Genomic DNA, 12,170 nt, shown 5'->3' on the forward strand with positions numbered 1-12,170 from the left:
TTCCCGGAGTGCTTCCTTGTTTTATGGTGTGCGATGTTCCAGGCCCGTCTTATACTTCTCTCTGCCCGTCCTGTGTTGGTGTCAGCCTGTGGAAGAAGCGCTGTCTCTAGGAATGACTTGGACCCTGCTCGCCCCTGGGTGCACTTTGCACCAGGCCCTGTAGGCATTTCGCTCTAGCAGCTATGCCAGTGGCCAGACCAGCTCTTGCGGTTTCCTGGGGTTGCAGTCAAGTCTCAGCAACGGCCTTTAGGGAACTTTAGAAAAGAGAAGGTCTATTACTCACGGGTCCTACAGGGTGCAGGGCGTGCCTGGAGCGTGCCTGGGGCCCGCATGGGCCAGGTGCCGGGGGCACAAGCATGCACGCACACACACTGGGATCTGGGCTTCTGCCTTTAAAGATTTCATTTATTTATTTATTTGACACAGAGAGAGGGGCAGTGAGAGCGGAATGCAAGCAGGGGGCGTGGGAGAGGAAGAAGCAGGCTTCCCGCTGAGCAGGGAGCCCAATGCGGGGCTCAATCCCAGGACTCTGGGACCGTGACAGGAGCTGAAGTCAGACGTTTAACGACGGACCCACCCAAGCGCCCCTGCCTTTACTCCTTCTGTCGAGGAGTGGGGTGTCTGGAGTTTCGTGAGTTCACTCTTTATTGGTGAATTTAAAACGTAAGAGGGAATTAAAGCCCAGGAATGGAAAAGCCAGTAGCCAGAGGGTCAGTTATCTAGGTGAACATGAGCGTCTTAAAAGAGGAGGGACCACTAGCTACTGTCCGGGTGGCCTGGCTCTTTATTTCGTATGGCTGGCAATGTCTTCCTTGGAGACGGACATCTTTGAAGTGGCTGCCCCAGCAATCAAAAGGTTAATGTCAGGCATTTACATTACAGTTAGGAAAGCTAATTGTTAGGGGTGCTCATAAACCTCCCCAACCTTGGAATCGGACATTTTTAGGAGACCTGGTTCCTTACTTAGGGAAGAAAGGTAGGAAAGTACTCAGATCTGGGTGAAGGGGGCCGAAAGGCTCAAACATCTAGTTACAAAATTAAGTCGCAGTGATGTCATGGATGACATGCTGACGATAGTTAATAATTCTGTATTGTGTATTTGAAAGTTGCTAAGAGTAGCTTTTAAGAGTTCTCATCATAAGAAAAACTTTTTTTCTACAAATTTTTCCAAATAAAGTGTTATATAAATGAGATCACATAATATGTAACCTTTGGGATTTTTTTTGTTTTGTTTTTTAATTTTTTATTTTTTATAAACATATATATTTGTATCCCCAGGGGTGCAGGTCTGTGCATCGCCAGGTTTACACACTTCACAGCACTCACCATAGCACATACCCTCCCCAATGTCCATAACCCCACCCCCTTCTCCCAACCCCCCTCCCCGCAGCAACCCTCAGTTTGTTTTGTGAGATTAAGAGTCACTTATGGTTTGTCTCCCTCCCAATCCCATCTTGTTTCATTTATTCTTCTCCTACCCCCTTAACCCCCCATGTTGCATCTCCACTTCCTCATATCAGGGAGATCATATGATAGTTGTCTTTCTCCGCTTGACTTATTTCGCTAAGCATGATACCCTCTAGTTCCATCGGAAAATGGATTAGCGGTTGTCGGGATTTGGAAGTGGAAGGAGGAACTAGGTGGCTTTAAAAGGGCAACAACAGGGGCGCCTGGATGGCTTTTTTTGAAACTATGTATGGTAAAAAAAAAAAAAAATCCAAGATTTAGGCCCCAGAATACACACACACACACACACACACACACACATATATATGTTATATATATATATTTTTAAAGATTTTTATTTATTTCTTTGACAGAGACAGACCACAAGTAGGCAGAGAGGCAGGCAGAGAGAGGGGGAAGCAGGCTCCCCACTGAGCAGAGAGCCCGATGCGGGGCTCGATCCCAGGACTCTGAGATCATGACCTGAGCCAAAGGCAGAGGCTTTAACCCACCGAGCCACCCAGGAGCTCCTATATTATTTTTTATCATGTTATGTTAGTCACCATACAGTACATCATTAGTTTTTGATGTCGTGTTCCAAGATTCATTGTTTGTGTAGAACACCCCGTGCCCCACGCAATATGAGCCCTCCTCCTGATATGCATCCCTCGGCCAACCATCCCCCCACCCCCTCCCCTCCAAAAAAACTCTGTTTGTTTCTCAGAGTCCACAGTCTGTCATGGTTTTTCTCCCTCTCCGATTTCCCCCAACTCACTTCTCTCCATCTCCCAATGTCCTCCATGTTATTCCTTATGCTCCACAAATAAGTGAAACCATATGATAATTGACTTTCTCTGCTTGACTTATCTCACTCAGCATAATCTCCTCCAGTCCCGTCCACGTTGATGGAAAAGCTGGGTATCCATCCTTTCTGATGGCTGAGGAATATTCCATTGTGTATATAGACCACATCCTCTTTATCCATTCGTCTGTTGGAGGGCGTCTCGGCTCCTTCCACACTTTGGCTATCGTGGTCATTGCTGCTATGAACATTGGGGTACCGATGGCCCTTCTTTTCACTACATCTGTATCTTTGGGGTAAATACCCAGTAGTTCAATTGCTGGGTTATAGGGTATACTTTTTACTTCTGGTATGTCCCTGCTTCTGGGACTTCTCAGTGGGTAAAGCTTTGTGTGTGTGTGTGTGTGTGTGTGTGTGTGCGCGCGCGTGCACACGCACGCATGTGTGTAAGCACATATTCATTCCCTCCCAATATCTCTAATGTAGACCTTCAAAAAACTGAAATGTAGTCCTATAATGTCACATTCATTTCAGCTGTGCCATGTTGCCCTTTGTCAACTCCGTGGGTTGTGCTGTGCTCGCCCCAGGTGTGGCTGCCGTCTGCCACCACACACCACAATTACAACACCGCTGACTTGATTCCCTGTGCTGTGCCTTTCCTCCCTGTGACTTACTCGTGCTCCGTAACTGGAAGCCTGCCCCCCCGAACCCTCTTTGTTGCAACTCCCCCCCCCAGCAACATCAGTTTGTTTTCTGTATTTATGGATCTGTTTCCAGTGTTTTTAGATTCTACACAGAAGTGAAATCATATGCTATTTTGTTTTATAGACTTTTTTTTTTAACCCCATGGATGTGGGATTCTAATTAGACAGATGCCTAATTTGTCTTAATTCTTCACAGGTGGCTGAACCCCTTGTTTAAAATTGGGCACAAACGGAGGTTAGAGGAAGATGACATGTATTCGGTGCTTCCAGAAGATCGCTCCAAGCATCTGGGAGAGGAGTTGCAAGGGTAAGCCCCAGGCGGGAAGGAGAAGGGTAAGGAGGAGTGAGAATTTCTCCTAAGTGTGTGTCTCATGGTTTGAGAAGGTTTCTGCCTTCCCCTAGGCCCTTCTGGAGCCTCCTTCCCTCCTGTCGTGCCCTGCCCTCCCCCTAGGCTGTCCCTAGACTTAGCCTCCTTTGGTGGCTCCGGGGATGACCTGTCTTTCCTGTGCTTTTGTGGCGTGGAGCTTGCCAGCCTCAAAGGCCCTGGACGCCAGGCTCTGTCCCCGGAGACGGTCTCGCCGGAGGAGGCCGTGTGTGCGCCTGTCTGGCTTCCTGGCCTGCGCCTGGCGCTGTTAGTCCAGCCACGCTTGGCCGCGACTTGTTTCCTGAGACTGGAACTTTTCCCCTCAAGGCATGTTTTTTCTGGTGTTTCAGATTCCGCCCCATGCGTCTTTCATGGTGGGGGTGGGGGCCTGCAAACAGTTATCCAGGGCGAGGGAGGCAGCCCCCGGGGGCCTGTCAGCCGCCTCCTCTGTTCTGCCTTCTGGTTAGAGGAGCTGTTTCTCATCGCACTTGGTGTTTCTCCTCGCAGGTGCTGGGATAAAGAAGTTTCCAGAGCTGAGAAAGACGCACGGAAGCCTTCTTTAACGAAAGCCATCATAAAGTGTTACTGGAAATCCTATGCAGTTCTGGGAGTTTTTACGCTCATTGAGGTAGAAGCTTTCATGGGCCCATGTGTTGTTTTCCTCGTGTGGGTGGGCAATGAGGTGGGCGGCACACTAGGGGACAGAGGCAAGTGACTTCAGTGTCTGAGGAGAGCGCACATCTAGGCAATGTGATGCCCGTGGCTCAGCCGTTGTGCTCATCTTCAGAATGGGTGGATACTCGGGGGGTGGGAGGCATTACTATTTTTCTTTCAACGAATTGAAAGGCTGTATTGTAGGAAGATGGGGCCCAGAAGTTTTATGCCCTGTTAGGATGCTGTTGGCTCTCAGTAAATGTTATAAATGCTAAGAGAGATCATTGCCTGGCTGGCTCAGATGGTTAAGCCTCTGCCTTTGGCTCAGGTCATGAGCTCAGGGTTCTGGGGATCGAGCCCCGCAACTGGTTCTCTGCTCAGCGGGGAGCCTGCTTCTCCCTCTCCCACTGCCCCTGCTTGTGTTCCCTCTCTCACTGTATCCCTCTCTGTCAAAGAAATTAATAAAGTCTTAAAAAAAAAAAAAAAAGAGTGGCCCTTGACCCAGAGAAGACTCCTCAACCTCAAGGAATATGTGCCCTCTGATTTGGAGGAAGTGAATTTGGGTCAGAGCCCAGAATAACATGAAACAGTTTATTAGGTGTTTAGCAAATTACAGTGAACTTGACCAGGCCAAATCTGATAAATGCTTTCCCCAAGCAGGTTTTCTTGTGTTTCCCTTTCCAGGGGATCAGAACCCCAGGCCCTGTGTCTGGGCTAGAGCTGGTTAGAGCTCTCAAGGGTGCCTTGTTCTCTGGGCTGCCCCCTTTCCAGCTGGACACGTGCTCTGAGCCAAAACCCCCTCGGTGGAGGAGCTCTGGCTCCATGAATTCTGGAGGCTTCGGGCCCCACCCTATTCTGGTTTCCTGTCGCTGACTATTGGCGTGGATCGCTGCTTGGAAGGGGGAGCTTTGGTAGCGTGGCACGGCAGCTACTCTAGGAGTGATCTGGAATGGAAAAGCAAAGGCAAAAAGCCAGGAGGTCGGTGACTCCATTAGCCCGATGGGTCTCAGTCAGGCTTATCCAGCAAAATCGTGTTCTCCCGGGCATAGCGCCAGTGAGAGCCGTGAGCGCCTACTGGTCTGGGCTGTGGGCTGCTGGAAGGGTGCCTCCGCTCCACCTGGCTGGCCCTGCTCTCTGTCGCACCGTCATCCTGCCCTAGGGATGTTGATGGGCCTGTGAGTGTAGGAGAGTCGTAGGGGCGGGAGTTGTGGTTGCCGTGAAAAGGTGGTTTTAGGTGGAGAAGGGCGGTGAGTTGTCCTAAGTGTGTTTTGTTGGGCGTGAGGTGGGTGGGCTGGCTGGTTTGTCTGGTTAAAGGCTCTGTTGTATGGGAGAGCGGTGGGGAGGTGCGTGATCCCTGCCCTGTGTAACTGAAGCCAACCAGTCTGTCAGCCGACAGGGGGCGGGTGGTTCTGGGAGACTGAAGTTGCCCTGGGTGACAAAGGGGGTTGGCCAGAGGGTGGGGGCAAATACCTGGGACACCGAGCAGCACCTAGATCTGCCGTGGCTTGTGATGGGCCGGGTGGAGACACAAAGCAGCGGGACTGTCTGGGGGCGGGGGTGGGGGTGGGAGAGGGGACAGGACACCCTGAAGCTGTCCCAGCCTGGCTTTGACCTGTGTACTGATATCCCAGTGATGGTGTTTCTATGCCGTCACTATAGGTCTCCATTCGAAATGCACAGGGTGACAAGCTGGGGTTTATTGTGGCTGGTGGGTGCGGCATTTCCGAGGAGATGTGGCTGCTGACCTTCCAGAGCAGAGTGCCCGTGGAGTCGGCTTGTCGCGCGGCCTCGGAGCCTGGGCACGTGCCTGGTGCCCATGTCCCGTGTCTGCTTGGGCGTGGGCAGGGACCTGCGTCCTTGGAGTCTGGTGCTGGATCGTATCTGGAGCAGGCCTGCCTCTGCGGCCTCTGGTTCTCTTCTTTCTGTTTGCTGCCCAGGGCTGAAGAAGCTGAAGGTGGCGGCTCTCAAAGGGTGGCCCTTGTGGCCGCGTTTGGACTGAGCTTCTGGGTTTCCTCGCTGTTGTGGGCCGCTACCTACATGTATTACACCGCACTACACTCCGTGTATATACACTCTACTTCGTGTAGTATTACTACTACTGCCAGCTGCAGAGGCGGTAGAGACATACTCGGTGGTAGTGTTGCTGGCGGCTGCAGAGGCTCGTATTCTGTAGTCACGGCAACAACAGTAGTAGTTCCTACGAGTGGTAATAGCACTATTAGTAGCAATTTCAGCAGGGGCTCAGTCTCCTGGTGGTGGCGGCAGGGGCCACAGCAGTACTGGCAGTGGTGTAGGGCTGTAGTAATAGTAGTAGTGTAGTAATGAGTACTTGAGAAATCTCAGAAACTGCTGCAAGGGGGCACCCGGCTGACTCCACAGGTCAAGCATCTGCTTTCGGCTTAGGTCATGATTGCAGGGTCCTGGGCTCGAGCCCCGCACTGGCCTTCCTGCTCAGCAGGGAGTCTGCTTCTCCCTCTCCCTCTCCCCCTGCTTGGGTTTATTCTTGCTCTCTCTCTCTCTCTCTCTCTCTTTCTGTCAAATAAATAACTTTAAAAAATCTTTAAAAAAAAAAAAAAAGATCTACATGTGGTAATACTTTCATTCCTTTGGGCGGCTCAGACGAGAGGGTGAGTATCGCTTTTATCCGCACTGGAGAAACGAGGCTGCATAGTGCCAGGTCGTTCCAGGGAGTGCCCGGGGTCCCACAGAGCACGGAGGACAGAGCTGTGATTGGGCCGCGGGTGCTCCGACTCTAGACCACGAGCCTGACCGCGTCCATGACTGGTAGCTCACCTGGTGGCAGGAAGGCTTACAGAGAGCTCAGACTGCAGGGTCTCCGACACGTGCATCTTGAACTTGGCTCTCGCATGAACGTAGGATGCTAGGCAGGAAGTCAGACCGGTAAATTTGGGCAGAGCTCTGGTGTCAGTGTCTCCTGGCCTCTTGAGGTGGCTAGGGCGGACACCAGCGGCATCTTTAGGTGGGCCCGGAGACTTCAGAAGACCACCTTCTACTCTTGACCGTCCCTTTGTGGATGCGGGTGGGGCCGCCCTGGTGCCCGAGTTCGTAAACAGCCCCCCATGTGCAGAAGACCCCGTTCTCGATGAGCTCCTGGAGACTGACCAGCAGGAAGCCCGGGGCCTCTGGTAGGACTCCGGTGATCCAGGCAGAGGCGGAGCTCTCTGTTGTGACTCGCAGGTGCCCCTGGCTCTCCGAGGAGAGATGGTGGCTGCAGGTCTTGCGTGGGTTTGCACTTGCTGGGTAAGGATGAGGACCCCAGGTCACCGGTGTGTGGGCGATCCCCCAGACGCAGGGTGTGCCGCCAGCCTGGGGCTGCACAGTGACAGTCTGGGTTGGAACCCAGCAGGGTGGAGGGCACACACACCCGGTGTGGGGATGCTGGGCTCCTACCTGGAGGACACTCACTGCTTTGTGCTGTGACGCAGCCAGTATCTTGGTGGTTTCCACTAGAAAATGAGATGGTGGCCGTGCTGGGTGTTCCCATTGTGTCTTAATTTATTTATTTATTTATTTTTAAAGATTTATTTATTTGACAGACAGAGATCACAAGTAGGCAGAGAGGCAGGCAGAGAGAGAGAAAGAAGCAGAGCAGAGAGCCCGATGTGGGGCTCCATCCCAGGACCCTGAGATCATGACCTGAGCCGAAGGCAGAGGCTTTAACCCACTGAGCCACCCAGGTGCCCCCCTCATTGTGTCTTTGAGAGGATACCAGGGCTCTGCGTCTCGGTGGCCGGCACTCTGGTAGCCCACGGTGTGAGAGTGCAACCAGAAGTAAACCTTGAATTTGTTTTTTAATTAAAAAATTTAAAAAAAAATATTTAATTTATTTATTTGACAAAGAGAGACACAGCAAAAGAGGGAACACAAGCAGGGGGAGTGGGAGAGGGAGAAGCAGGGAGCCCCATGTGGGACTCGATCCCTGGACTCTGGGATCACGACCTGAGCTGAAGGCAGACGCTTAACAGACTGAACCACCCAAGTGCCTCTAAACCTTGAATTTTTTCTGGCAGCAAAAGAAGTCTGAAATCCAACAAAATTACTCTGGTGTTTCTAGACTGGCCTGTTGGCACAATGCTGTTTTAGAGACACGAGAAATGATTTTGTACGCCGGAGCTGGTAAGGCTCTGTTGCAGTTCAGAATCACTCTGAGGTGCCGTTCCGGGTTTTCAGTGGTTAAAGGTAGTTTCCACATTTCATGGGTTGCGGGCTAGTGTAATAGTTGATTTAATGAAGCAGTTTCCCGTTTTGTGATCTTTCCTGCTGCTTGTTGGCCTTCGTATTTTAGGTAGTGGAAGATCTAAACTCAGCGGTAGGATTTTCTCAAAAGCTTGCAGCTCGCGGATTATCCGCGGTTTGCAAGCACCGGAGTGTTCCCAAGCAACGCATGGGCAGGGCCTTCCCAGGGCACTCCTGGCAGCCGCCAGTGGGGAGAGGCAGGGCGATGCAGGTGGGGGCGAGGCTTTGAAGGTTGGATTTCAAAGGAGTGAACATCTCCGTCTGTGAGAACTGAATGCCTGTGTGGCTCGCAAAAACAAGCTCTGAGCCGGTGTTGAACGCGGGGGCGTTCCTGCGGGTGGGCACCAACGGGGCTGGAGCAGCCAGCAGGCTCCCTGGGTGCTCGGCCCCTGTGTGCACCTCCGTGGGGACAGAGCAAGGGTCCTCCTGCCCAGAGCCGTGGGGGTGGGGAGGAGGCGCCTGAAGGCTCTTTACCGGGCAGACAGCAGCAGAGACTCCCTCCCCACACAGCCTGGGCCCTTCTCTGTGACAGTGACTTGGCCTTTGTCTGGGGCCACTTTTGCCAATGGTTTCTGGTCCAGGTAGAGGCTGCAGGGAGGCAAAGGTTTGTCTTCATCTGCGGGCTGGGACTCAGCTGCGGGCAAGAAGTAAACCAAATCCTTTTGAGTCCTGTCTCCACCCCCCACCCCATGTCATTTGTGCTTCTCCTCAAGGCTGATTGCTTGAGTGTTGTCCCAGGCCTTTGTGCATTTACGTCCCTACTGGGTTCCAGACTCCCTTCCCCTCTCTCTAACCCAGAGAGGGCTGAGGAGTGGCTGCTGGTTGCATTTAACCATTCAAAATGGTTAAATTAAAAAAACAAACAAACAAAAAACCAAACCGGGGCGCCTGGGTGGCTCAGTGGGTTAAAGCCTCTGCCTTCGGCTCGGGTCGTGATCCCAGGGTCCTGGGATCGAGCCCCACATTGGGCTCTCTGTTCCGCGGGGAGCCTGCTTCCTCCTCTCTCTCTGCCTGCCTCTCTGCCTGCCTGTGATCTCTGTCTGTTAAATGAATAAAATCTTTAAAAAAAAACAAAAACAAAAAACAAAAATAAAAAACCAAACCAAAAAACCAAAAAACTTCTGGCAACTCCTTAGAAAAGTTGGCTTTATGAGCAACTTTTCTCAAGAGTTCCTGTTCTCCGATGGTTGCCTGTCGGGGAGCGGTGGGTTTTCCAAGCCGTGTGCAAAACCGGCCTCTGCCTGAAGAGTGGACTGGGCCTCATCTTGGGACTCGCCTATAGTGAGCGTGAGCTTAGTTTGTACGGACTGCGATGCTGGTGTTCCGACACCGTGGGCTCGTGCATCCCATCTGCCTGTCTCTGGATCCCTCGGAGGTGCACCAGGCAGGAATTTCCAAGGATAAAGATACGGCGGCACAGGAGGACATGGGTGGACTTAGGTCATGGGACGTGCAAGTCACCGGCCTGGTTTCTGAAGCAAAGTGTTCCGACTGCCCGACAAGTGCCTGTTGCCCTCTGCCCTGACTCCTTCTTCTGCCAGGGCCACTGCCCATGATGGGCAGAGAGCTGAGAGGAGGTGTTTTTTCTCTGACAACGGTTCTGTGCTACAGTGTCCACTGCTTCGTACGTGTTCACACACTCGGTTTCTCCCCCACTGCCCCTGTCACTTTTTAGGAACACTTAAAAATACAAACCTAGAATATGATGGAAGGATAGCAGAGTATGCCTTCCCAGAATATGCCACTTTGGGCTACAGATTATTTTGTGCTTATTAAACAAGTTTTGTTTTTTTTAAACTGGGCTCCATGCCCAGTGTGGGGCCCGAACTCACAACCCTGAGGCCAAGAGTCTCATGTTCCACCTACGGAGCCAGCCAGGTGCCCCTGAGCGGATTGGTTTTGAGAAGCATCAGTCACAGAAATTCTGAAAACGGAGCAGAACCAACGGGTGTTGTCCCTTTACCCTTCTGTAAGGGACAGTTAGTTTTATAAAGGAGACCTATGTTTGTAAGAATGTCTCCCTCTTTGTGCCAGGCAGACGACGGTGGCTCTGAATCCCAAGAGAGTCCTGTCAGCAGAGAGCTCAGTCAGCACAGTCAGCCTTCCCTGTTTCCCATGCTTTTCGGGTTAAACACCCCCATGGCGGTGGCTCTGGTCCTGGGGGTTACTCCGTTTTCCTGGGGCTCTCCGGAGCCAGAGGTACACCTGTTGATAAACTTGTGTTTGTTTCTCTCCTGTGAATTTGTCTTTTATTACAGAGGTTCTCAGCCCTTAGCTCAGAAGGGTTGAGGGAAAATGGCTCTTCCTCCCCTGCGGATTAAGCTTGCCTGTCCCCCTAAGCCAGCCTCAGTGGGTATCAGCCCATGACCCGTCTTGACCCTTCTGTACCCCACTCACTCTCATGCTTCCCAAGAGTATTGTCAAGCAGTTCTTAAGTGCTGCATCATTTTATCTCTATGTCATTTTATTTTTTTAAAGATTTTATTTATATGTTTGACAGAGAGAGACACACACAGAGAGAGGGAACATGAGCAGGGTGAGTGGGAGAGAGAGAAGCAGCCTACCCGCTGAGCAAGGAGCCTGATGCGGGGCTCGATCCCAGGACCTAGGGATCATGACCTGAGCCAAAGGCAGATGCTTAACAACTGAGCCACCCAGGCGCCCCCTCATCTGTATTTTAGTATGTGTCTTTAAACGGACTCTTTCTTATATAATCTAAAGCTATTATTATGCATAAATATTAACACTGATCCTAGAAACCGTCAGTATCTAGCTCACCTTTCTTTCTTTTCTTTTCCCTTTTCTTTTCTTTTCTTTTTTCCCCTTGCAGTTTGAATCCATATCCAGATCAGGTGCATTTGGTTGGCAGTGGTTGTCTGGGTTCCTTTCCATTCTCTCTCACTATAATTTTATTTATTTTTTCAAATTAAATACTCGACTCCAAGTTGTTTGTCCTGGAGAGATTCCCAGGACGTGGCCCGTACCTTAGGCCCTGTGTCATGGAACATGTTCTTCTGGAACCTTAGATTAGTGGGTAGATCTAGAACCTGGGTCCGACTCAGTTTTTCCCCCCTTCCCTTCTCCTTTGCCGATTGATTTGGAAGGTCTGCTGGTGGGCCTCGCTGATTAGGTACCTCCTTCTGCTTGTCTTTCTCGTGTGGGGATGTGAGGAGTGCTGTTCGTGATTGTTGCGCAAGAGCTGTTAATTGACTGGACAGTCACAGAATGTGGGGGTTCTCATCTTTCCTCTGTTCATTCACTGCTTTTCCCCTGTTAACCTTACACATAGAACTTCCCACTTACATTACCAGCAAAAACAGATTTATTCAGGAATGGCAACCCGTTGCATTCTGGGACAAGCAAGCTCTGGCCAAACCGTAGGCCATTCTGCCCAACGCTCTTTTATGGGAGAAAGCAGGAAGTCGGGAGGGACTGTTCTAAATAGGCCGACCTTTTGGCTGTTAGGTTTGACTCCATCATTTTCTCTTTGTCGGATAGCTTCTTTCTGTTTCCTCTGCTTGCTTTCTTTTCTCCTGGATCAGGCGTGGTGGGGTTGGGTAAGAAATATTTCCACTACATGGGGCAAGTTGTGGCATCAGGCCGTGTAATAAGTTACCCTAATAAGAAGCAAGAGTAGAGTTCAGACGTCTGGTGTTTCAGGGAGCTGAATGCCCAATGCTCCATTAAGAAGTACTTGCTTCAGAGACTCTGAAACTCTGGTAGGACCTTGAACCAAGGCATGTTGTGGTATCATATCGGGCTCTTCTAAAAACCCCTTATGGTTGGGGTACCTGGGTGGCTCAGTGGGTTGAGCCACTGCCTTTGGCTTGGGTTGTGATCTCGGGGTCCTGGGATCGAGCCCCACGTCGGACTCTCTGCTCAGCGGGGAGTCTGCTTTCCCTTTTCTCTCTGCCTACTTGTGATCTCTCTCTCTCTGTAGAAT

At 51.2% G+C, this 12,170-nt stretch overlaps 1 protein-coding gene across 1 annotated transcript in view; it reads left to right on the plus strand.

The window, feature by feature from the left end:
* Window positions 1-12,170, plus strand: part of ABCC4 (ATP binding cassette subfamily C member 4) — a 248,451-nt gene that overhangs the window by 39,395 nt on the left and 196,886 nt on the right. Inside the window, exons 2-3 of the mRNA XM_032314331.1 lie at window positions 3,149-3,259; window positions 3,824-3,944. Of these exons, the coding sequence (XP_032170222.1) occupies window positions 3,149-3,259; window positions 3,824-3,944 (232 nt within the window). The remainder of the gene's footprint in view (window positions 1-3,148; window positions 3,260-3,823; window positions 3,945-12,170) is intronic.

The sequence above is a fragment of the Mustela erminea genome, chromosome 15, assembly GCF_009829155.1.
Source record: "Mustela erminea isolate mMusErm1 chromosome 15, mMusErm1.Pri, whole genome shotgun sequence".
NCBI lineage: Eukaryota > Metazoa > Chordata > Mammalia > Carnivora > Mustelidae > Mustela > Mustela erminea.